General features: G+C 38.1%; 1 protein-coding gene across 1 annotated transcript in view; it reads left to right on the top strand.

Moving 5' to 3' along the window:
• LOC103505322 (protein lap4) overlaps positions 1 to 27,694 on the top strand; it is a gene marked incomplete at its 5' end in the record, with an annotated part of 90,571 nt that overhangs the window by 1,440 nt on the left and 61,437 nt on the right. Inside the window, one exon of the mRNA XM_026820647.1 lies at positions 8,521 to 8,637. Coding sequence (XP_026676448.1) covers positions 8,521 to 8,637 — 117 coding nt within the window. The remainder of the gene's footprint in view (positions 1 to 8,520; positions 8,638 to 27,694) is intronic.

The raw sequence follows: 27,694 nt of genomic DNA, 5'->3' as shown, positions 1-27,694 counted from the left end.
CTACTATGACAGGCTAAACTAGGGTAAGACACTTTTGATTTACATTCTAAACCGAAGGAAGCTCTCTGCAAAGTCTGAGCGATTTTGAGACGCAGTAACCACTTTCATGGGTATCCTATGTAGCTTTGACGTAACGTACTGGGTTAGACGTTTGACGTCTACGTAGAAACGACCGCGACGTAGAAACAAGGGCCTCTTATCTTCAGGCCTTACTGTAGGTACTTACGATAGTTTGCCAAATTTAAACAGTGACTGTACCAAATCTACCTACTATCACAGGTTAAACTATTATAGTAAGACACTTTTGATTTACATCCTAAACCGAATCTCTCTGCAAAGTCTGAGCGATTTGGACCGACAAGAACTTGGTCCTCAGAGCCGTAAAGTTTTTCTTCAGATTTGGATTTTTCACAACTTTTTACGTAGGAATCGACCTTTTATTCATAATTTTTACCCAACTGCAACTGCTCCATTGAAAGTTAACCTTTTAAAGGGGAAAAATCGTACAGGCGCTCAATTTCATACCCTTTGAACTGTTCGAATCACATTTTCCTCTCTTCTACTCCTGCTGCGATAGAGTCAATATCTTAGAATATCTATCTTGGTCTGAAGATGATGTCCTGAATGACATCGAAAGCTAACCAATTTAAAAACTTTTAATTGTAATTGTCTTGATAAAAATATTATTTCTTATTTTTATCTGAATTATTTTCCTCTAACATTTTGTCCGCTAAGCTCCAAATTTTTCTTTTGTCGTCTGCCTGTCTAAATAAACAATAAAAACCCCTCCCCCCAATCGTGAAGAGTATAAGTTACTGGTGATCTTTTTTACACATTTTCTACCCCTTTTTGAACGGTCCATATTCCCGTCTTGCTCGCGCCTTGGACCGCGGTTCACAGGCCACAGGTTAGTCAGCCCTGACCACACCGACGCACCAATTTAAAAACTTTTAATCGTAATTGTCTTGATAAAATATTATTTCTTATTTTTATCTGAATTGTTTTTCTCTAACATTTTGTCCGCTAAGCTCCAAATTTTTCTTTTGCCGTCTGCCTGTCTAAGTAAACAATAAAAACCCCTCCCCCCAATCGTGAAGAGTATAAGTTACTGGTGACCTTTTTTACACATTTTCTACCCCTTTTTGAACGGTCCATATTCCCGTCTTGCTCGCGCCTTGGACCGCGGTTCACAGGTCACAGGTTAGTCAGCCCTGACCACACCGACCTTCCAGATTCGAACAAGTCGATAAAACAAACGGTCATAAACAAACTGTTCATGAAAACCAACAGTTCTAGACTTGAGTAAGGACTTGCAGGTTTCCTCTCTTGCAAATCAGAACTGCGCGCAACTCGATAGGCATCTAGGTCACGCAGACATGACATCACGTGACACGTGACTAGGCATCTCGTGTGAAGTCATGGTATATTGTTTCAAATATTGCGTCAGATTCTCCAATCTCGCGATATCTCGTGACAAAATCCTGTGCCAAACGAGCTGAAAAAATTTCCGACAATGTTCTGATGTTGATGTTCAAGTGATGATTTGGTCAACTTGTCAGACGTTCTGATTTGGTCGGGACTTCGTGATTTTTTAGACCTTTTTGATTTCGATTTTTCTCGGAAAACCCTGATTTTCTGACTCTTTTTACTGATATGTCCCGATATCGGCCTAAAAACATCTGGCAACTGGAAACCCTAGTGATGACTTGAAATTGAACACAAAATTACATCATTGAATAATTTTATTGATTCATTAATTAAGAGTTCATTAAAGTTATTCTTCATTAAGCTAATATTATTTCATAACTCTCTTTAATGTGTGTCCAAAACAAATTTAAACTCTTTCTGAGAGGAAGGACCTCTCTTGACTTCTTGGTGACGTGGACAACTATCATTGCGACCTTTAGAGATCTATTGTGACAACTTTTCACAGCCAAGTACCTACGTGATCTATTAAGAGTTCACCTCCCCAAAAAAAAAAAAAAAAAAAAAAAAAAAAAAAAAAAACTAGCCGGTATTTTCTCGTTCCAGTCTTCAGCAGGTTGAGGGCCGGTTGCACGATGGATTTACTGTGGAATAATGAGCCAATGCGGGTTGCTTTAATGTTGCCAATAAGTGGGTAATATCCCTACTTATAGAGTACTTAGGTATAGAGTATAGGTAGGTACGTACAAATTGGTGGGATTTTTTTTTTTGTATTACCTATTTATTTATTTTGAATAACAATTTACAATACAGAGATCTTATTATGCTAAACTAATTATAATAATAAAGCTTCTAAGAAAAGATTATTACCATTTGATTTACAATTAATGATTTAAAATTTATGTACATTTAAAATTTACGAGTATGTAACACAAAGTTTTACTTTTGCCTGTACATTGCTTAGAATATTGTGAATGTTTTTCGTTATCCTTATTTGTTATTCAACAAGGAAAACAAATACTTACAATGTAAGGAAAATTTCACATAATATATTATTATGTTTTGTTCATTCTATGGATTCATGAATAAATTTTGGACCTGTCGGATATCCAACAGAAGCACATAATTTACGAGAAGAAGGATAAATTATTAGGGAATTAGGGGAAGATCGGGCAAGATGGAACATGGGTCAGGTCGGCCCAGTGACTGACGGTCATTTTCTTGTTTTAAAATCACAAGTTACTTTTCCCGAGCGACATTCCCAATAAATCCCGTACGAATTTCCTCACACACCCAACTGAAGAGAAAAACCGGTTTATAACACATAATACTATTGTGAAACTAGCTATACGTACCTATCAGTTACTAATAAAGTAAATATAGGTACTCGTAAATATGTAGATAGAGTACGCACCTATTTAGTTAATCTTTAGACTGTTGGGGTAGGACGGTCAGGTTTGTTAGAGCTATAACTCATATTATTTCGACAACTTGGTGCAATCGAGTACTGTTTATGAACAGTATGTTTATAAAAATATTAATTTCTCAATTTTCATTCCATGAACAAGAACACAAATAGGCAATACTCGAAAAACCTGCTTTGCTGATAAGCTGAAATTGAATGAAACGTCACTGAAACTGGATTTAAAAACCCTTAAGAGACATATTTTGTATTTATAAATATGAATCTTTAATATTAATAATATTGCTTACTATCTACATACCTAGGTAATTCCCTAGCAGCGAAATAATGCTGCAAGACAGTGTCTTAGATACCCACCCTTCTGATGGGGCACTAAATAATGTTTTCTACTTACATACATTAATTTGTTTTCTTTATTTTGTTCATGTTTATGTAAAAATAAAGAGTTATGAAAAATGATATACATAATATAGCGAGAAATTAAAAACATATACCTACAGGCACCTACCAACATAGGACCAAGAGGGAGCCCAGATATTATTTCTGGGCGTCCAAAGGGGTTTTTTTTTTCACCCCAATTCTTCCAACACTGTGACAGGCATGCAAGGTACCTAAGTCTGTAGGTATTTGTATGTTAGGTACTGTGAAAAATCTTGAGTAAAAACTTGGAGCGTGATTCATTCAAATAGAAAAGACAAAAAGTAAGAAAGTACCTATATTTAATTTGAACGAAATGTACTTAAAAATTGTTGAGTTAAAACTTATTCACTGCGTTCAAATCGGAAGATATCTTACATAGGTAGATACAATTGGTATCCGGTATCTTATTGGATATGGCATATCAGGGGAATACTCGATACTTCATTATCTTATCAACTTATTCAGTGCTATATTCCCATTAGTTCTCGAGTTATCTTATCTCCAGATAGAAGTAGTTTCATTGATTTTGTTGAATCTATGTAGATAGCTAGGTACATAGAAACCTACTAGTAGATAGTAGAAAAGTATTCGAACGAACATTATCCCATCAGGATGAAATCCGCCCCGGGCGGGAATCGAACCCGCGGCCTAGCGCTTACAAGGCAGACGCACTACCAAAATAAATAAGCGAACTAGGCTGGCTCACACAATCGAAAAGCGAAAACAAAAAGTTTGGCGGTCAGTTACCAAGTACCTCAGCGCGCATTCTGGCGAGTAATGACTCACACTCAAGCGAGCAATGACACCGGAGAGAAATGTCAACTCAGACTCCGTTCAACAGACCCAGGCAGAAATTCGCAGACGCGAAATAATATTTCTGAACTCTGTTTGAAGGAGGGAGGTGGCTCAGACTCCGTTCAACAGACCCAGGCAGAAATTCGCAGACGCGAAATAATATTTCTGAACTCTGTTTGAAGGAGGGAGGTGGGGGGGCATCACGCCACCTGCTTCTTATTGGTCTATACGTCACACAGGCAAGCTAGTAGTCTCATTCTCAATCTCAACTCACTCCAAAAGCACATTTTACGTTTTAAGCTCGAGAAAGTCAGAAAAAATATTTCTGTTCCAAGTTTGTTTTTATTTTTTTCCAAGCCCTAAAAGAATATTCAATCATTTTTCTACGTTTTGCAAAGAAATTCGTTCAAGCTCTTCCATTTGACTACAATAGGTTTCTAGTGTTTTTTTATACTTTTCGCAATTAAAAGCTCGAGAAAGTCAGAAAAAATATTTCTGTTCCAAGTTTGTTTTTATTTTTTTCCAAGCCCTAAAAGAATATTCAATCATTTTTCTACTTTCGCAAAGAAATTCGTTCAAGCTCTTCCATTTGACTACAATAGGTTTCTAGTGTTTTTTATACTTTTCGCAATTAAATTTTGAACTTTACACCGCGGCTTTTGTCTTATCAGGCCGATTTTTTCTCTGCCTTATCTTAATTTTCCCCCACTTGATTCATTTCTGTCTATTTTTGACGTGTACTTTCTTCTCAAGAGCGGTGTACCACTCTAACAGTGATAGCAAATTCGCGATTTGACAGTTCATTTACCTCTCGGTTCTGTTGTATAATAGAACATCTGGAGCTTATTACCACTAAGAACTACTAGTAGACTCTGTTGGTGTCTAGAGTAGTGAGTGGTGAGTGTTGATTCAGCAACATGGCTTACCGGTCTATCTGTGCTACATGATGCATGCTGCGATCTTACTTTCACTTTGGCGAGATCTCCACCGAGTGCAGGCAAATCGGTTTTGTTTCTCGAATCATTGAGATAGTATACTTACCTAATTACCTTTAGTTCAAACAGAATAAAATATAATAAAATTATACCTTTATTTGCCCAGCGCGCAGCGGCCGGGTTAATGCAAAAGCATGTTGAGTGTACCAGTGTGAAAAGTGTGTGTGTGTGTCTCGATCCCTGTTCCCCCAAACGACTGAGGTCTGGACTATGAGACCTCCGATGAGCTAGAAACTAGATTATGGATTAATATGTATAGCCTGTTAAGCAGCGTCCACACAATGGGGCTCAACCAAATGACAATTTTTTTCGAGATAGAGTCCTATTCCGATGTAAAAGTACCCAAAAAGTGCATTGGCGCACTCAAAAACATCCAAAACGGTCCCTAAATCCCCTAAAATGTCGCTAAAAGGTCGCAAAAAAAATAACGTTGAAACAGCCATGGTTTACGACCTCGCATGAACTGAAGTCATCACGAAAAAATGGCTGCCCGCGAAAATTATAGAAGCTCAACCAAATGACAATTTTTTTTCGAGATAGAGTCCTATTCCGATGTAAAAGTACCCAAAAAGTACATTGGCGCACTCAAAAACATCCAAAACGGTACCTAAATCCCCTAAAATGTCGCTAAAAGGTCGCAAAAAAAATAACGTTGAAACAGCCATGGTTTACACATGAACTGACGTCATCACGAACTGACACATGAACTGACGTCATCACAAAAAAATGGCTGCCCGCGAAAATTATAGGGGCTCAACCAAATGACAATTTTTTTCGAGATAGAGTCCTATTCCGATGTAAAAGTACCCAAAAAGTACATTGGCGCACTCAAAAACATCCAAAACGGTACCTAAATCCCCTAAAATGTCGCTAAAAGGTCACAAAAAAATAACGTTGAAACAGCCATGGTTTACACATGAACTGACGTCATCACGAACTGACACATGAACTGACGTCATCACGAAAAAATGGCTGCCCGAAAAAATTATAGGGGCTCAACCAAATGACAATTTTTTTCGAGATAGAGTCCTATTCCGATGGAAAAGTACCCAAAAAGTGCATTGGCGCACTCAAAAACATCCAAAACGGTACCTAAATCCCCTAAAATGTCGCTAAAAGGTCACAAAAAAAATAACGTTGAAACAGCCATGGTTTACACATGAACTGACGTCATCACGAACTGACACATGAACTGACGTCATCACGAAAAAATGGCTGCCCGAGAAAATTTTGTGCGTTTCAAAATTCGAAAATTTCAAACGAAGATTTCTCATCTTAGGAAGCCTCAAATGAAATTTTAAGCATTTCTATTGAGATCAGCGTGTTTCGAACTTCCTTTATCAGCGAAGAAAAAAAAAAAGTGGTTGAGCCCCATTGGAACAATTAGGGTTGTAGTATCATTTCTCATTTTCCTGCTTATTTTCACCATTGACCATGGTATTATTTTATCTTCAAACTAGGAATTTCTTTTTTTTTCTTTTTTTTTAACTACTAAGATCTTATCGTCCCGAAATCGAAGAGAGAAGGAAGACAGGATAGGAGAAAGCCAGCCGTTCCGAGAACGAACATTATCCCATCAGGAAAAAATCCGCCCCGGATGGGAATCGAACCCGCGGCCTAGCGCTTACAAGGCAGACGTACTACCAACTAAGCTAACTAGGCTCGCTTCTTTCTTTTTAACAACAGTAAAATTACAATGATCTCATCTAGATTTGATTATTACGAGCATTTTAATCACATGTGAATGGTGTGTTTCAGCTTTGGACGTCGGCACGGGTTTACAGCAACTCATGGTGGGCCGAAATTCCAATCTGGTCCCTGTGTCGACAAATTTCTCTTTTATTTGTGAACCGTTACCAAATAAGCAAGTGAATAGTCAATCTCATGTGATTTTTCACGCGGAATCGAATGGTGAAACTTTTAGAACTGTCCGACTTAATGTAATAGAAAGTCGTGTGATGTTCACACCAGATTTTTTTTTAATAAACTAGGGCGAACTCAACACACACACACCCATCCCACACCACAGACCCAACACACACACACACACACCCATCCCACACACACACACAAACACACACACACCCATCCCACATACCCACACCCACCCACACACACAATCCCACACACACACACCACAGAACTAACACACACCCATCCCACACACACACCACACCCATCCCACACACACACACAAACACACACACACCCATCCCACATACCCACACCCACCCACACACACAATCCCACACACACACACACACACACCACAGAACTAACACACACCCATCCCACACACACACCCACACACACACACACCACAGAACTAACACACACACCCACCCATCCCACACACACAATCACACACCACACTAAACTGAAACTGAATTGAGCATCCGACATTCGATCGATGTTGGAAATGTATGATTGGTGTGCGGTGTAGAAGCTTCCAACATGTTGGATGGAAATGTTGGAAATGTCTGAAGTGTTGTAAGTGTATGATCAGTGTGCGCGCTGCTGTTTGTTCTCTGAACTTCTGGCCTTCTCCTGTCCTGTCTTCTTTCTCTCTTCGATTTCGGGACGATAAGACCTTAGCAGTTACAGTTCCCTTTATCAAACCTCTTGAAAAAAAAAGCGCCACCACTACCGCAGGGTTAAACCCATCTTCTCTCGCGTGTATTCCCACTAAATTACGTAGTCACGAGACATACGGACCTCATAAATTAGAATTTTAATTGCCGAGTGCGATTTCTTGTGATTAATTGATTTCTTGTGATTACTTTGTTTTGCGGAATGTTTTGCAATTCATTTTGCACGCTTGCAAATTTTGCATTCATGCAAAAATTTAGTGCCAAAACACGTTTTGAGGTCCCTAGAGCCTAAATCCAAAGTTTCAGCCATTGGTCCGTGTGTGTGTCTGTCTGTCTGTTCCTAAATCCGAAGTTTCAGCCATTGGTCCGTGTGTGTGTCTGTGTGTCTGTCTGTAAACAAAATATCTCGAGAACGGTAAGAGCTAGAGACTTGAAATTTGGTATGTAGCTGTCAAATGTGACAAGGATGCGACACGAAACTTTTGGTTAAGACCGGTGCAACGGTTGGCGGCATTTTACCGCTTTTTGGCGGTTTTCGGTGTAATTTAACAATATCTCGGGAACAGTATGAGATAGCTAGAGACTTGAAATTTAGTATGTAGTTCACAAATGTGACAAGGATGCAACACAAAACGTTTGGTTGAGATGGTTGCTGAGTTAGGCGGTATTTTGACCGCTTTTGGACAGATTTCGACCGTGTTTTGGCGGTTTTCAGCTATAGCGGCAAAACAGTTAGAGATATTGTAAAAGTTAGGGTAAAAGGACACTCAAATAAGCATCATTCAATAGGATAAGGAAAGTTGTGTGATGTTCACACCAGATTTTTATCCCCACCTTACTGTCTAACATCTAACAAGGAAGAATTACTTAGATTTCTTTAGACTCAACAGGCTAAGGAAGCTTGGTCTGAGTGACAATGAAATTCACAGGCTGCCACCTGAAATCCAAAACTTTGAAAACCTAGTAGAATTGGATGTGTCCAGAAATGGTAAGCCTTTCAATAATTTGTTACATAATAATCCATGTTTTTCACCCATAACTATTTAGTGCTTAGGTGCTAATTAAGTACCTACTTAGGTACCTACATACAACCTACAATTACCTGAATTGATTACCGATTTTTTTTGAGGTCTAGTCTAACTGGGTACAAAAAGGAGTCAATGTATTTATATCACATTAATTCAAGTAGGTAGGTACCTACCTACTTATTCTTTAGGTTTAGGTAGTAAGTATGTAGGTACTAAATATTAATTTAGGTGTTTGCAATTTGTCCTTTTGTCTTCCCAACAAAAGATGGGACTCTGATCTACTTGAAAGATTTGACTGAAAACAACTCCAACTCATTCTTGACAAACCTTAAGTTCCACTCTTCCTTACCTACCTACTTATTCTTTAGGTTTAGGTAGTAAGTATGTAGGTACTAAATATTAATTTAGGTGTTTGCAATTTGTCCTTTTGTCTTCCAAACAAAAGATGGGACTCTGATCTACTTAAAAGATTTGACTGAAAACAACTCCAACTCATTCTTGACAAACCTCAAGTTCCACTCTTCCTTATAACTAAGAATAAAATAAGTAATACATATCTAAAATAAACTATCCAACATCTGCTGTGGTGTTGGGTGTCCTTTCCACTATTTTAAAGATATCTCCCTATTACCCATGAGTCATAATAAGAAAGTATTCTAATTCTATTAATATTGGGTGTAAAAAATATTGATCTTGTGCGTCAATGGCCATGATGCAAGAAAAAATACACTATCTACAGGGTGTTCTATTAATGACTGAACACTTCATTTTATTACCTCCGGACTTCCTCTTCTCAAGGGAAAAAAGATATACATATTACGTAATTTAGGTTTTTGAAGTAAAGTATTCTAATTCTATTAATATTGGGTGTAAAAAATATTGATCTTGTGCGTCAATGGCCATGATGCAAGAAAAAATACACTATCTACAGGGTGTTCTATTAATGACTGAACACTTCATTTTATTACCTCCGGACTTCCTCTTCTCAAGGGAAAAAAAGATATATTACGTAATTTAGGTTTTTGAAGTCAAAACTTCAAAAAGGCGGACATTTTGCTATATTTTAAAAAGGCGGGCGGACGGAGGACAAACGTATAAAGAGGAGGACATGTCCGCCGAAAACCGGACGTCTGGTAAGCCTACCTATGAACCTCTCCTGACAGGAATTTGGGTCTTCGTATTTCGTAAATAATCAGATTTCGAGCTTAGCACATGCGTGCAATATAAGTTTTATTTTTATTTTAGCTCCCTCAAATGTGGATTCCTCGATGGTGTATCTAAAGTTAGGACGAAAAGATGGCTAACCTCTTTCTGCCTTATTCTTTCTAATCTACGTTACCCTATGAAGAGCAAAATAAACAATGCTAGAAGAAAAGTACAAAATATAGGTAAATTGGAGCTAACCTCTTTCTGCCTTATTCTTTCTAATCTACGTTACCCTATGAAGAGCAAAATAAACAATGCTAGAAGAAAAGTACAAAATATAAATTGGGTTTTATTTACACCTGTTTTGTTGAAAAATTGTTACAAGAAATACAGATTTATAATCAAGACAGCATCGCTGTTTATTGAGAACGTTTTAGCAAACAAAGCAACTACCTACACTGTAGGGAAAGCTGTCAAAACATTGTGGATTACTGCCTACACGGTTTTCGCTTTTATTGCATTTTACTTAAAATTTAATTTGCTTTTGCTTCCTCGAATTGTTTTGTGTCTAAAGAAAAGAGTAGTTGTGTGGGGATGTGCCTCAAATTTTGTTTTGAAGTCACAATAGCTCCCCAGACTTGGCAATTGTCTTCCGATTAGTGTGCTACTTATATTTGCTCTGAATAAAGTCCAGTATGCCTACTACCGAGTCTCCCCATTAGTCTCCCAACTTGATCTTTCCTTTCGACAGATGGTCTTGCAACCTGGTGTCTATTTTTGCAAAAAAAAGTAGTTGTGTGGGGATGTGCCTCAAATTTTGTTTTGAAGTCACAATAGCTCCCCAGACTTGGCAATTGTCTTCCGATTAGTGTGCTATTTTTGCTCTGCATAAAGTCCAATATGCCTACTACCGAGTCTCCCCATTAGTCTCCCAACTTGATCTTTCCTTTCGACAGATGGTCTTGCAACCTGGTGTTTCGACAGATCGTTCCGTCGATTTTTGCAAAAAATTTCAGGTCTAAACGAGTAAAATTTGCGCAAAAATCGTGTGTACACACACAACGATCGGTCGAAAGGTCAGGTTGGAAGACCAAATAGGGAGACATATTGTAGCATGGCTTTAGGCACATATTGGGTGAATTTTCTTTCCTTTTTCTGATAAACAAGTTTATCCGGTTAATCCATGAATTTGGAAAATGGGTTCCAAACAATCAACCCATGTTTCTCGAACAAAATGTCCGAACTTTCTCTCTCTCGCATCTTTCAATAAATCTTTTCCTTGATTTTCTGATAAACAAGTTTATCCGGTTAATCCATGAATTTGGAAAATGGGTTCCAAACAATCAACCCATGTTTCTCGAACAAAATGTCTCGAACTTTCTCTCTCTCGCATCTTTCAATAAATCTTTTCCTTGGATGCTGGATTTTAAATGTCCATAAAAATAAAGGTTTCTCTTTTGAAATGGTTCCTAAAAGTTTATATTAATTACCTTTCCGAATGCGAAAGGATTAGTGTCTTACCCCCATGTTTTAGTGTCTTATCCTAGTGCCTAGTGTCTTATCTCTTCTAGGTGAAACAAAAGAGTCGCGTTAAATTCCTGTTTTGTGTAGACAACTAGGCATCTGCATCTACCCATCTACAATGGTAACGTCGCTTTGCGTCGTGGAGTCAAAAATCATGTAGGGTACCTACAATAGGATTGTATATGTGTTATGTAGTTATACGAGTACGATAGGATTGTATATTCTTATTGGGAAATGTCAATTGTTTTTCAAATTAATTTTTTATTATTATACAATCAGTTCTCAGACTTCTCAGTATTTCCGTCACCGCGGTTGTGTCACCCTGTTTCCTTTGACGTCGGAATTGGAAAGTAAACAACAGTACTAACTGCTGTGATGCTTTGACTTTTCGTCTCATTTGAATTAAAAGTTGAAAACCGCACACCGTTTTGGTGGAAAATGAAAATTTCGATTGAGTTCTGAAAGTAAGGGGTAATGGTTTTTTTCTCTTCCTTTTTTTGAAGAGAAGAATGGGGATGGTAACGTCGCTTTGCGTCGTGGAGTCAAAAATCATGTAGGGTACCTACAATAGGATTGTATATGTGTTATGTAGTTATACGAGTACCATATAGGATTGTATATGTGTTATGTAGTTATACGAGTACGATAGGATTGTATATTCTTATTGGGAAATGTCAATTGTTTTTCAAATTAATTTTTTATTATTAATGGTAACGTCGCTTTGCGTCGTGGAGTCAAAAATCATGTAGGGTACCTACAATAGGATTGTATATGTGTTATGTAGTTATACGAGTATCATATAGGATTGTATATGTGTTATGTAGTTATACGAGTACGATAGGATTGTATATTCTTATTGGGAAATGTCAATTATTGTTTTTCAAATTAATTTTTTATTACAATCAGTTCTCAGACTTCTCAGTATTTCCGTCACCGCGGTTGTGTCACCCTGTTTCCTTTGACGTCGGAATTGGAAAGTAAACAACAGTACTAACTGCTGTGATGCTTTGACTTTTCGTCTCATTTGAATTAAAAGTTGAAAACCGCACACCGTTTTGGTGGAAAATGAAAATTTCGATTGAGTTCTGAAAGTACGGGGTAATGGTTTTTTTCTCTTCCTTTTTTTGAAGAGAAGAATGGGTGGCATTCGAACTCATTTTTAAGCGGAATTCGAAGCTCTACAACTCTTGAATGTCAAACTTTATTGATGTTCAGAGGAGTTGCTTTTAAATGAAGAAAAGTGAGGTGGGAGAAAGAGGAGAAAAAGAAAGAAAAAAACTCACCTCAAAATGTTACTTTCTGTTGATAATTAAGTAAGGAAATATCTTTTTGATGTGTACCTCCTACCTGTTTTGACAGACCTTCTGAAAACCACAATATTTCTCCAGACTGTGGAACTTTTTTGTGGGCTGAACTGTCACGAGTACGATTGTGTAAACTTTTATTTATGTCTGGGGAAACATTGGACAGATTTATAATTGACTACTCCCCTCTACACAGGTATATGTAAGTCACAATAGTCATATGGACATGAAAAGTACGTCACTAGAAAACTTTAAATGCTAGGTACTTTCTACCTACACACAAAAGTTACCCTTCGCTTTTATGTCATGTATATTTAGAGTGGCTTGTGCGTCATATATACCTACGTTCTGCAAATGAAATTTCATAATAACGAGAGATAGGTACCAAAAAGTTTATTAAAACATAATTTGTAACTGGTTTTCAACACGCAACCCATGTGAAATGGTTATAATTGATTTTCTCTTGGCGAACAAAAGTTTTGTACGAAAGCACAGTTTCCCTGTACGTGTGAACGCTTTTTGTGACTCGAAATTGTCCAAGTACACATGTTTGTCGCATACGTGTGGAGTTATAGTGAAGTATTTAACAGATAATTCCTTTCTAAACAACATTTTTGAAGGCAGAGTCTTGGGAAAGAGGACAAGAGGACGTCCCAGGATTTCATATTTTCCATAACGTGAAAGACCTGATGAATGCTGAAACATAGATATTCCCAGATGAAGACGATGAAGTTGATGGCAATGGACAGAGAACAATGGCTGTCTCGCGAAGGTGATGCCTTTAGAAAATGATGGTTTAAGAGATTTTGGAATTTCATAAATGTCCGTCCTTAGTCCTCCCAGAGCAAGAGCATCTGCATTCTATGTATGTGATTCTATCATTTCTCTAATTATTATTCTTCAATAAATGCTATACTTATGTAGGTATGTGAAAAAAGATGCAGGGAAAAGTTAAAATGGACCTGAAAACAATCCTTTACAAAGTATCTGTAATTGATTTTCTCTTGGCGAACAAAAGTTTTGTACGAAAGCACAGTTTCCCTGTACGTGTGAACGCTTTTTGTGACTCGAAATTGTCCGAGTAAACATGTTTGTCGCATACGTGTGGAGTTATAGTGAAGTTTAACAGATAATTCCTTTCTAAACAACATTTTTGAAGGCAGAGTCTTGGGAAAGAGGACGTCCCAGGATTTCATATTTTCCATAACGTGAAAGACCTGATGAATGATGAAACATAGGTATTCCCAGATGAAGTTGATGGCAATGGATAGAGAACAATGGCTGTCTCGCGAAGGTGATGCCTTTAGAAAATGATGATTTAAGAGATTTTGGAATTTCATAAATGTCCGTCCTTAGTCCTCCCAGAGCAAGAGCATCTGCATTCTATGTATGTATGTGATTCTATCATTTCTCTAATTATTCTTCAATAAATGCTATACTTATGTAGGTATGTGAAAAAAAGATGCAGGGAAAAGTTAAAATGGACCTGAAAACAATGCTTTACAAAGTATCTGTCTTATAGGGGTTTTGTTATCTTGGAGACGGTGGCCATATCACAGGCCAATTTGTTTATCATCAACCACAGTTCGGACTTGTATACTCATATAGGTAGGAACATTGATGACTGACTGCAATTTAATACATGAGGACAATATAGCATTCAACCTTGACAATCTAGGATGTTCAGGCGTCAGGTAGTGTGTCAGGCCACGCTCCTAAGGCCAGCCACTCACTATCAACGATTAATGGCCAGGATTACAATTGGAGTTTAAACATATAAAAAAAAAGATGAGTGTTTCACCGCCGTTTTTATTTCGTAGTAATGCAACAAGACTCGTGTGGTCTGTGTCGTAGCCGCAATCTGATGGGTAATTTCAAAATGTTTAGCCAGTCACAGATTGCTTAACCTAAATCGAGGTTAAACTGTGTGGCCCCGGTCATTAGGGGGGCACGGGCACCCAATATTCACACTTTACACTATGGCCCGGGCACAGTAGTCACAGTACCTTGTTTTGATAAGCTCTCATTAACAAGCGCCAAAAAATACATATAAAACCGTCGAGAAAAAAACTTTGGGAATTTTTTCCTGGAAAAATCCCCATCTTACTGGACTATATAGGGTTTTGTTATCTTGGAGACAGTGGCCATATCACAGACCAATTTGTTTATCATCATCCACAGTTCGGACTTGTATACTCATATAGGTAGGTACATTGATGACTGACTGCAATTTAATACATGAGGACAATATAGCATTCAACCTTGACAATCTAGGATGCTCAGGCGTCAGGTAGTGTGTCAGGCCACGCTCCTAATAAGGCCATCCACTCACTATCAACGATTAATGGCCAGGATTACAATTGGAGTTTAAACATATAAAAAAAATGAGTGTTTCACCGCCGTTTTTATTTTGTAGTAATGAAACAACTGCTACATTAGACTCGTGTGGTCTGTGTCGTAGCCGCAATCTGATGGGTAATTTCAAAATGTTTAGCCAGTCACAGATTGCTTAACCTAAACCGAGTTTAAACTGTGTGGCCCCGGTCATTAGGGGGGGCACGGGCACTTTACACTATGGCCCGGGCACAGTACCTTGTTTTGATAAGCTCTACAGGTACACCTGATCAGGTCCGCGTGTCAGGTCTATCTGATACCTGATCTCATATTTGAAACGTGTTTGGCTTGTTTTTTGCACACTGATGGTTTTCGCGTCGTGCAATACTAATGGACTGAACTAAACTCCAGTCAGACCTCATGTACTGGTACAAGGTACAAGTTCTATTATCTGGACATGGCCCCGCATGGTAAACTGTGACATGAATATGATTGTCATTAGGAGCATATTGTCTGCTGATAGATATACTCGTACACTAATGGTACAATTCCACGATGATAGGAGATGTACATCATGATGACATATTCTCCCATCTCTCAATAGAGGAATGTGATCTATGATAATATTCCACTGGGGACAGTACCGTGCTGCTTAATGTCAATTTAGTGCAAAGATAAGTTTTGCTTGGGATCCTTGAATATCTCGAGAGAGCATAGTATGACTTAGGATTTGGTCCTTGAGTATCATATCTCGAGAGAGAGAGAGTGCTTTATTTTAATTTAGACTTATGTTGGAAATGATAAAAGCATTTTACGAGACACTAATAAAATAAAATGCAGAAAAGTAATGTAGAATTATGTGTCGTTCGTCATAGAAAATAAGAAAGTACCTTAGTCAGCCTATAGTTCGTTTGGAGGGTTGCACGTCTGCCTTGTACGCGCTAGGTCTTGGGTGCGATCCCCACCCGAGGCGTTTTTATCCTAACCAGGCTTCCCGATTTTCGCTATACTGTAGTAATAGAAAGTAATCATTACTAGTATAGCTCCGCTATACTGTAGTAATAGAAAGTAAAAAAAAAACATACTAAACTAACAGGGTTTCTACCGAGTTTTGAAATTCTCTGGCTCCCTGATGTGTCCCTGGCAGTGAAAGCACTGTATTTAAGTTGAGATTTCGGCCGTCTTAGGCCAGCCACTCACTATCAGGTAGATCTGACAGGTACACCTGATCAGGTCCGCGTGTCAGGTCTATCTGATACCTGATCTCATATTTGAAACGTGTTTGGCTTGTTTTTTGCACACTAATGGTTTTCGCGTCGTGCGATACTAATGGACTGAACTAAACTCCAGTCAGACCTCATGTACTGGTACAAGGTACAAGTTCTATTATCTGGACATGGCCCCGCATGGTAAACTGTGACATGAATATGATTGTCATTAGGAGCATATTTCTCTTGCTCCCACATGCATGACCGGCATTAGGTCCTCTGGTCTACGCCATGTACCTGTTCATGACTACATGACCATGCCATACCCCTCCCTCGACAGCTATATCGCTATACCCCTCCTCTCCTCCCGGTATATCTAAAACTACTTCCATCGAGGGAAATGTAAGAGGGAAAATTACAGAGAAAATAACCTTCATACCTTTAGACAGCCTCTAGAGTAGTTTTGCGTTTTTCTCTTTTTCACGTAAATTGCTACGGGCAAGGCAAAAGTTACGGGATAATGTCAAGGTTCCAGCTATTGATGGAAATTCCTGGATTATCTGTGGTATGCATAGAGATATCGTATAGGTCTAGGCGGAGTTGTGGAATGCTGGAGGAGTAATAAAGAAGGAAGGACTGGGAGAGGAGACACTCTTGTTAATTTTATTAAGGCATAATTGAATTTTCTGTGCCTACCTATATAGGCCAGGAATGCGAGAGACCTGTACACCGATGTACAGAACGAAAAATACTTTCATTCATATTTGAAGAAGTGAACGAATTCAAATTGTTGTGTACAGTTGTACCTCGAGTACAAAGAGAGAAAAAGGCAATAAACTCTTCAAGTGGGAACAGGATGAAAGGAAGAGAAGAAGGGAAGGAAAGTGGGAACAGGATGAGAGGAAGAGAACAGGAACTCAGAGGAAAAGGAGACAAGGAAACGAAGGAAGCAGCACGGGATGATATAAACTCGGGGAGAGCTTTAATTAAGAAATGACAAAAAGAAGTCTGATGCCGACTTCTGGGAATTTGTCTGGATTGTGGAAATATTTCCTTTAATATGACAAGGGAAACACCTTTAAAACGTTACCATGCTTGTTCTCATTCATATCCTCAAGGACCATGACTGGAAGTTGTTTCTGAAATGGAATAGAGCCATGACTGAGACTGGGAATACCGGGATCCTTATATTATCTGAAATGGAGTGGATTTTTACTTACATTCAGCTCGATGATATCATAACTCGTGCAAGCTCTTTAGATGAACTTAAAGACACCTAAATATTATCTGAAATGGAATGGATCTCGATTCTCGATGATGTCATTACTCGTGTAGTCCCTTCTGATGAACGTCAAGACAAGTGGAAATACGTCAAATAGCCACCTGTTTTATATTCACACAAAATATACTGTAATGTCTTCGAGTTGACTCCTTGGAATACGAGGAGTCAATCCTCTTCCATGACTCATATGTAGTACAGCCAATGATTGTCATTTATTGTTCAAACGGATATGCATGCCAAAATAGATTGAGCATAAAATTCTCAGTAGCGGAATGTACATTAATGTTATTAACTTATACCCCCCTCCCCCCCCCCCTTAATTTTAGGTACCCCCCCATCATATTAATTTTTTTTTTTTTTTTTTTTTTTTTTGAGAGAGAGAGAGAGAGCTGGAGAGGGAGAAAAGAGGCGCAGTAAATTAACGTAATGAACTTGGGAATGTGTTGAAAAATGTACGGTCTTCGCCCAAGAGGTAGAACAATAGACGGAGCTAGGAGTTCCATCCTGGGAGGATAAATCTTAACTGAAATCTTGAATTTGTGTCACTTATAGCTACACTTGGAATTTAGAAACGGGCCCAAAACTTCTATACCCCCCCCCCTCAAAAAAACTCTAAAAAATCCCCTAAAATAAAGTAAATTATATACTTTTTTTTCTTGGACTTTGTTTCGATAAAAATATTATATTTGACACACTCGTATATTTTTTAATTTTCATCAAACGTGTTAAATCTATGCGGAAAATTTGTGGCATTGTGACAATACCTATTTGACTATTTCTCATTAACAGTCAGAAAAGGTTTCACGGGAAATGTGAAAACTCCATGCATACCAGACTACAATATTAAAAGTTTTTCTGTGAATTCCAACCCAGAGAGATGGAAATAATTAAACTTCAGAGTACTTAATCAAGGCGAAAAAAGTAATCATAAAAATAGTACCTAGGGGGCCAAAGTTGTAACATTGTGTCAAATACACATAGAAAAGTATAACAGGGCTGCATACAATAGCATTTACTATTGTGTACTTATGTAAGTACTTATATGTCCCACTGAAATAACTGCTCCCACTATGCATCTTATTGGTACATAGTTCATAAAGTGTAGACTTGTAGAGTGTACCTATAGTATCTAATTAGATTAAGAATTACTTACAATATTATTACTCCCATAGAAGTAAGATAAATGTATTATGCATAGTTCGAATACCTCCTACTCCTACCCATAACTACGTACATAATGTGTCTGGCATAATTTAATGCGGTAGAACTAGAAAGTCATCTAAAAATCTAAACTAGACGTGATTTTTTCCCGAGCACGATGACGTTTGGTTTAAACAAGGCATGCTAGAACTCACAACAATAGTGGAAGTTGTGCATGTGTGCTCGTTGCTGGAACCATGTATTCGTAGCTGGAACTATGTATGTTGAAGAGAAAGATGACATAATAGCAAAGAGAGGATACATTGAACTTGCTCTACCAAACATACCAGATAGTTGTCCTGCAGGCAAAATGTGCTGAGTCTGTTGTTATGGCCGTAGATCTGATTTACTGATACAATAACAAAATAAATAAGGAGACCAAGAATAGCTAGGAGCTGACACCGAACCAATCTAGGACCTTGGTATTGTTGAGGCCTGATATTTGTCTAACCTGGACACTTTCTATTGATAGACTATTGGAAAGTACAAAGTAACCAACGGGCAAGGTTTATGAGTTTTACCTTTTGGTTTATGAGTTTATGATAAAAGTAGTATTGACACTACCTTTACCAAGGTATCATTCAGAGATCAATTTATAAAGCTGTGTGCGCACATAGTTGACTGCTGTTTCTACTTTAAGGGCGCTCGCGCTCAGGTGTAGGACATCTACGGATGGTCTATATCCGAATCTCATGAAACTGAGTGTTCTTCTCTATTTTATCCTAATCAGTTAAGTAAGGTTCGTTGTCGGAACGGCTGGCTTTTTCCTATCCTGTCTTCATGCTCTCTTTGCTATCGGGACGATAAAACCTTGCAGTTACAGCTCCCTCTATCTAACTTTTTTTTTTAGTATTTATGCATGATTCTATAACAACGGAACTATACTTTAAAGGTAAAAAGGCGTTCTAAGTGCTTTATAATTTTTCCATCGAGGGAAATGTATAAGAGGGAAAATTACAGAGAAAACCTTCATACCTTTAGACAGCCTCTAGAGTAGTTTTGCGTTTTTCTCTTTTTCACGTAAATTGCTACGGGCAAGGCAAAAGTTACGGGATAATGTCAAGGTTCCAGCTATTGATGGAAATTCCTGGATTATCTGTGGTATGCACAGATATAATATATTGTCTAGGTCTAGGCGGAGTTGTGGAATGCTGGAAGAGTAATAAAGAAGGAAGGGCTGTGGGAGAGGAGACACTCTTGTTAATTAAGGCATAATTGAATTTTCTGTGCCTACCTAGGCCAGGAATGCGAGAGACCTGTACACCGATGTACAGAACGAAAATTACATTCATACTTGAAGAAGTGAACGAATTCAAATTGTTGTGTACAGTTGTACCTCGAGTACAAAGAGAGAAAAAGGCAATAAACTCTTCAAGTGGGAACAGGATGAAAGGAAGAGAACAAGGGAAAAAGAAGGGAAGGAAAGTGGGAACAGGATGAGAGGAAGAGAACAGAAACTCAGAGGAAAAGGAGACAAGGAAACGAAGGAAGCAGCACGGGATGATATAAACTCGGGGAGAGCTTTAATTAAGAAATGACAAAAAGAAGTCTGATGCCGACTTCTGGGAATTTGTCTGGATTGTGGAAATATTTCCTTTAATATGACAAGGGAAACATCTTTAAAACGTTACCATGCTTGTTCTCATTCATATCTTTAAGGACCATGACTGGAAGTTGTTTCTGAAATGGAATAGAGCCATGACTGAGACTGAGAATACCGGGATCCTTATATTATCTGAAATGGAGTCACCTCGGAATTTGAACTATGAAACCCTCGCGCTCTCACCCAGTTGAGATTACAGCATGCATTGTCGCATCGCAATTCACAGTGGGTATATCAATGTTGCATTACTCGCATTGTATGGTATTAATACTTTCTCCCCACAGGGTACTACCGGTTGTTTAGTGTTACCCGAAATTAATATGTCATCTAATGCATATTGAATTATTGATGAATAATAGGGTATGAATATGAATATTCATTTGGAGAACTGAAATCATTTAGAGTATAATGAAGTGAGTAGAAATGGAGTCGATTTTTACTTACATTCAGCTCGATGATATCATAACTCGTGCAAGCTCTTTAGATGAACTTAAAGACACCTAAATATTATCTGAAATGGAATGGATCTCGATTCTCGATGATGTCATTACTCGTGTAGTCCTTTCTGATGATCGTCAAGACAAGTGGGAAATACGTCAAATTCCCACCTGTTTTATATTCACACAAAATATATACTGTAATGTCTTCGAGTTGACTCCTTGGAATACGAGAAGTCAATCCTCTTCCATGACTCATATTTATGTAGTACAGTAAGTGAGTAGGTATACAAATCAGGCATGGATTAAGCTCTCTGGTTTGTCAGGGTTTGGCCAAGAAATTGGTTCAACAGTCCAGTCCTGTCCAACTCTCTCCCTGACTCGTTGACCATTTTTTAGAACATTCAACTTTTAGACCATTATTTTAGATCATTTAATTTTTGGACCACTCTTTTAGAACATTTAGATAGGTAATGCTTTCAATTTTGTGTGAGGCCAACCACTCACGCTCAGGTATCAGGTAGACGTAGACCTGACAGGTGGACCTTTTCAGCCGTACCTGTCAGGTCTACCTGATAGCGAGTGGCTGGCCTAATAAGGAAATTTATTGGGCTGTGTCCACACATCGATGTGGTTCGATGTCGATCGACGGTCTTCGACCATGTGTGGACACAGCTTTACATCTCGGGTGCATGAGGATTTTTTTTTTTTCTTTTTATACTCTCTTCTAACTTATGTATCTACATATAAATCTACATATGTCAAAGGAAGCCAAAGGTAAACAAAGGTAGCATATGAGTTACGACGAAACGTTTCGTTGGTAATTTAAATAAACACGCAACCTTGGTATCAAAGCTTTTCCTCGGTATAAACCCCAGGCTTTGTGTACTCTCAGATTACAGCTCCCCAGGTTGGTTTACCTGGCTCGTATGTTTCTATTTACTTTGTACACAACCGACGTAAAACCTCGCTAAAATAGTGGTAAGAACCCATTAGTTTTCAAAATTTTGTTCATGTATTTTTGAAAATGTTGAAATTTCCGGTGTTTGCTGAAAAGACAACTCAGAGTGGAAAAAGCAAAAACCTTCCTTTTTCTGGTGATGATACTCGTGTGATGTAGGTAGGTATTTGTGAAGAAAAAGTTAATTTCGACATTTTTAAAGAAAAAGTCAATTTCAGTTGTACCTGTCATTACTTACAATATTATTACTCCCATAGAAGTAAGATAAACGTATTATGCATAGTTCGAATACCTCCTACTCCTACCCATAACTACGTACATAATATGTCTGGCATAATTTAATGCGGTAGAACTAGAAAGTCATCTAAAAATCTAAACTAGACGTGATTTTTTCCCGAGCACGATGACGTTTGGTTTAAACAAGGCATGCTAGAACTCACAACAATAGTGGAAGTTGTGCATGTGTGCTCGTTGCTGGAACCATGTATTCGTAGCTGGAACTATGTATGTTGAAGAGAAAGATGACATAATAGCAAAGAGAGGATACATTGAACTTGCTCTACCAAACATACCAGATAGTTGTCCTGCAGGCAAAATGTGCTGAGTCTGTTGTTATGGCCGTAGATCTGATTTACTGATACAATAACAAAATAAATAAGGAGACCAAGAATAGCTAGGAGCTGACACCGAACCAATCTAGGACCTTGGTATTGTTGAGGCCTGATATTTGTCTAACCTGGACACTTTCTATTGATAGACTATTTGACGGGCAAGTAACCAACGGGCAAGGTTTTACCTTTTGATTTATGAGTTTATGATAAAGGTAGTATTGACACTACCTTTACCAAGGTATCATTGACAGATCAATTTATAAAGCTATGTCCACACATAGTTGACTGCTGTCGATCGACGGTTTAAACCGTCCACACTGCCTCGACAACATATGTAGATTTACCTCGTCGATCGACGGCCGTCGACCATGTGTGGACACAGGGTAAAAGCTTCAAAATCGAAGTGTACAAGAAGTCTTTATTTGAGAAATAATCAAAACGAGTACTTTCTGTAAACATAGAAAAAAATGCCATTTTAATCATCAAAATTTCATCTACATGATGCCGTTTATTTCATTCCTTAATTCCCAGCCGTTTCTGAGATATAAGCGTGGTTCGCAAATCACGAACCACCCTGTATAGTGTGCAAGTCACCCATCCATTTATTGGCCTTTTTCGGCGTAGCTTAACATAGGTGACGCTAAAACCGGTCTTAAATCCTTAAATGATCGACTGAAGTGTTATCTAAAGCTTTCTCGCTTTGAGTTCATAGGTCGTCGCGACAAATTTCGAGATCAGAGCTCATTTGTGTGAGAAAATGTGAAAAAAATCCCCCAAAAACCAGTTTTTTTGGTTTTTTGGCTTTATGGTTTTCTGGACAAAATTTGCACCACCATTTTCGTGATCCTGGTAAAAAGACCTTTAATTTGATATATAGGTTGACCAGGTTTGGATGAGTCCTTCTATGGGAACAGACAGACAGACAGACAGACAGACTGACTGACAGACACACAGACGACACCGAAGCGAATACAATAGTCCGTCCCTTATACCTTTTTATTACTATTGTAATAATAAAGGAAGGACGGACTAAAAATCTGTTTAAAATTCAATCATGAAGTTTCTCCTCGCTTTTTTCCGCATATTTTTTCCCTGATCATCATCTCTTCCATTTTGTACTTTCCTCCCTTCCTCTTCTGCTTTCTATTTCTCTTCATGTGTGGGCGAAAGAAGACTCGTCATTGATTTATTGGCTGGAATCGATTAGAACTTGCTATATTGGTGCTGTTTTACATCGGGTTATTTAAATGAACAAGAATGTCTGGAGGATTAGCGGTTCTGATACCCGGGGTCCGATGTAGAGTTGTGGATATGTTTACAAATTATTCAAGATATTGAAGTTGGCCAAGTGCACTGAAAGCTTTGGTTGGTAACTATAGCAGACTACTTTAGTAAACCTGTTGAGACCATTGTTTCACACAGGTTGAGGAACACTAGTTGTACTTAATGGTGGGTAAATAAAATGTCTAATTTATTACCTCTCCTGTCACCATTGTCCAGGATTGGGAACTCATTGAGTTCTGAAAGTACGGGGTAATGGTTTTTTTCTCTTCCTTTTTTTGAAGAGAAGAATGGGTGGCATTCGAACTCATTTTTAAGCGGAATTCGAAGCTCTACAACTCTTGAATGTCAAACTTTATTGATGTTCAGAGGAGTTGCTTTTAAATGAAGAAAAGTGAGGTGGGAGAAAGAGGAGAAAAAGAAAGAAAAAAACTCACCTCAAAATGTTACTTTCTGTTGATAATTAAGTAAGGAAATATCTTTTTGATGTGTACCTCCTACCTGTTTTGACAGACCTTCTGAAAACCACAATATTTCTCCAGACTGTGGAACTTTTTTGTGGGCTGAACTGTCACGAGTACGATTGTGTAAACTTTTATTTATGTCTGGGGAAACATTGGACAGATTTATAATTGACTACTCCCCTCTACACAGGTATATGTAAGTCACAATAGTCACATGGGCATGAAAAGTATGTCACTAGAAAACTTTAAATGCTAGGTACTTTCTACTTACACACAAAAGTTACCCTTACCTTTTATGCCATGTATATTTAGAGTGGCTTGTGCGTCATATATACCTACGTTCTGCAAATGAAATTTCATAATAACGAGAGATGACATACGCAGACGATAGCTGCTTGTCTAGAAAACATGATGGGTCATAGGCCAGTCTTAACTTTGAACTGGTTCTAGCGCCTCTTAGCCTAGCAAGCTTGGTGTTTGGATAGGATACCTTTCCCCCTAACGTACATTTGTATACCTACTCTAAGTTGTGCCAGAAACCTTGCTGAAATTTGCATCCTTGACGGTGAAAACCCAAGCTCAGATGGCTTTTCTTTTATGCAGAGCCTTCAGTGCAATAGTCCTGAACAAAAATGGACGCAGCACAGAAGGGATGAAGAAGAGGCCGCCTTAACATACCTACTACTAAATGTACAGCCTGAACCAAATTGAAAATATATGTAGGTGACCTCCACTCTGATAGAAAAGTGGATAGTAGAATAGAATCCCTCCTTCGCCTTGCATCAGGAAAATATACGCCACAACTTATCAAGGTGTACATTTCCAATGGTTTTATAGACTAATCTCTGTATACCACCTCGGAATTTGAACTATGAAACCCTCGCGCTCTCACCCAGTTGAGATTACAGCATGCATTGTCGCATCGCAATTCACAGTGGGTATCAATGTTGCATTACTCGCATTGTATGGGATTTATACTTTCTCCCCACAGGGTACTACCGGTTGTTCAGTGTTACCCGAAATTAATATGTCATCTAATGCATATTGAATTATTGATGAATAATAGGGTATGAATATGAATATTCATTTGGAGAACTGAAATTATTTAGAGTATAATGAAGTGAAATTCTCAGTGGGGAATGTATATTATTTTTTTTTTTTTTTTTTTTTTTTTTTTTTTGAGAGAGAGAGAGAGCGAGCTGGAGAGGGAGAAAAGAGGCGCAGTAAAGTAACGTAATGAACTTGGGAATGTGTTGAAAAATGTACGGTCTTCGCCCAAGAGCAAGAGGTAGAACAATAGACGGAGCTAGGAGTTCCATCCTGGGAGGATAAATCTTAACTGAGATCTTGAATTCATGTCACTTATAGCTACACTTGGAATTTAGAAACGGGCCCAAAATTTCTATACCCCCCCCCTCCCCCCCCCAAAAAAAAATCGAAAAAAATACTCTAAATCAGTACTGAAAATCCCCTAAAATAAAGATCTTTTTTTTTTCCTTGGGCTTTGTTTCGATAAATTCTTGACTTAAATTATATTGGACACACTCGTATATTTTTTAATTTTCATCAAACGTGTTAAATCTCTGCGGAAAATTTGTGACATTGTGACAATACCTATTTGACTATTTCTCATTAACAGTCAGAACAAACGGGAAATGTGAAAACTCCATACATACCAGACTGCAATTAAAAGTTTTTCTGTGAATTCCAACCCAGAGAGATGGAAATAATTAAACTTCAGAGTACCTAATCATGGCGAAAAAAGTAATCATAAAAAGTAAAAATAGTATACCTAGGGGGCCAAAGTTGTAACATTGTGTCAAATACACATAGAAAAGTATCCTGTTCATACATGGTATGTAGGTTGGGGATATGTGTTAACAGGGCTGCATACAATAGCATTTACATGTGTATGTAAGTATTTATATGTCCCACTGAAATAACTGCTCCCACTATGCATCTTATTGGTACATAGTTCATAAAGTGTAGACTTGTAGAGTGTACCTAGTATCTAATTAGATTAAGAATTACTTACAATATTATTACTCCCATAGAAGTAAGATAAACGTATTATGCATAGTTCGAATACCTCCTACTCCTACCCATAACTACGTACATAATACAAAATTTTGTTCATGTATTTTTGAAAATGTTGAAATTTCCGGTGTTTGCTGAAAAGACAACTCAGAGTGGAAAAAGCAAAAACCTTCCTTTTTCTGGTGATGATACTCGTGTGATGTAGGTAGGTATTTGTGAAGAAAAAGTTAATTTCGACATTTTTAAAGAAAAAGTCAATTTCAGTTGTACCTGTCAGGTACACCTGATCAGGTCCATGTGTCAGGTCTACCTGATTGACTGACTGTCTTTACAAAGTGGTTTAAGTGCCCCAAAGCCAATCTTGGCAATGTGGGACTGCCAATGCCACAGGTATTGACATAAATGTTTCTTAAATCTGTCCATTATTTTCTAAAGGTCCTTTAATAGAGGGAAAAATGAAACAGACCGAAAACAAAATTTTTCCAACATTGGGACAGTAGAGAGAAAAGCTTTTGAAGGTTTTGTATTTTCTCTTCACGTCTGCAAATCTCTTGGGACTCCTAAGAATTTTTTTGACAAAATGAAGACATTGATATGTGGAATGATCATGTGCTATATTCCCAAGGATAGTGTCTTTTTGGTGGAGAATGTGGTTTCCCCCTTGGTGAAATCGAGATTTGATGTGTAATTTGTGAAAATGGAGAGTATAATGGGTGTAGTGTGTTTTTATTTTTTTATTGTACTATGTATTTATAGGGAACTTGTACAAGATGTAAATAAAGTAGGTACTTATATAACTTATTGCAATGGGTCTATTTTTTTTTTTTTTTTGAAAAACAGGATTTTGGACAATTTAGGTAAATCTATCCGTTTGAAAGCTCCCTGAGTTTGAAACTTTCGTTTTCTTTTTTGCATAGAAATAGAATCCTGTGTTAGCTCTTTGCCAAAGTACAATCAAGCCATCTCTTGCTCCCACATGCATGACCGGCATTAGGTCCTCTGGTCTACGCCATGTACCTGTTCATGACTACATGACCATGCCATACCCCTTCCTCGATAGCTAAAGGTACAGCTAAATCGCTATACCCCTCCTCCCCTCCCGGTATAGCTAAATCGTGTCTCTGAATTTCATTCGTGAAGACAATGCCCACTTTTGTGCAGTGAAAGTCAGACATTACAACAATATAGGCCTTGCGAATCAGACTTGACTTCGCAAACAGTATAGGTCGCGTGAATTGTGATGCGTTAGGCTGTGCATGCCGACCAGGTAAACCTAACACGCGTGCATGAGACATGCGCGTGGAAGAATTTACAATGCATACTGCGTTACGATTGCGCGAATGCGCGCAGAACGTGTGACATACTGAGACGATAGCTGCTTGTCTAGAAAACATGATGGGTCATAGGCCAGTCGTAACTTTGAACTGGTTCTAGCGCCTTTTAGCCTAGCAAGCTTGGTGTTTGATGCTCTACCAAACATACCAGATAGTTGTCCTGCAGGCAAAATGTGCTGAGTCTGTTGTTATGGCCGTAGATCTGATTTACTGATACAATAACAAAATAAATAAGGAGACCAAGAATAGCTAGGAGCTGACACCGAACCAATCTAGGACCTTGGTATTGTT

Source organism: Diaphorina citri, unplaced genomic scaffold (assembly GCF_000475195.1).
Source record: "Diaphorina citri unplaced genomic scaffold, Diaci psyllid genome assembly version 1.1 scaffold164, whole genome shotgun sequence".
In the NCBI taxonomy this organism is placed as follows: domain Eukaryota; kingdom Metazoa; phylum Arthropoda; class Insecta; order Hemiptera; family Psyllidae; genus Diaphorina; species Diaphorina citri.
The sequence above is the reverse complement of the archived record's forward strand: the minus strand, read 5'-3'. Positions and strand labels throughout refer to the sequence as shown.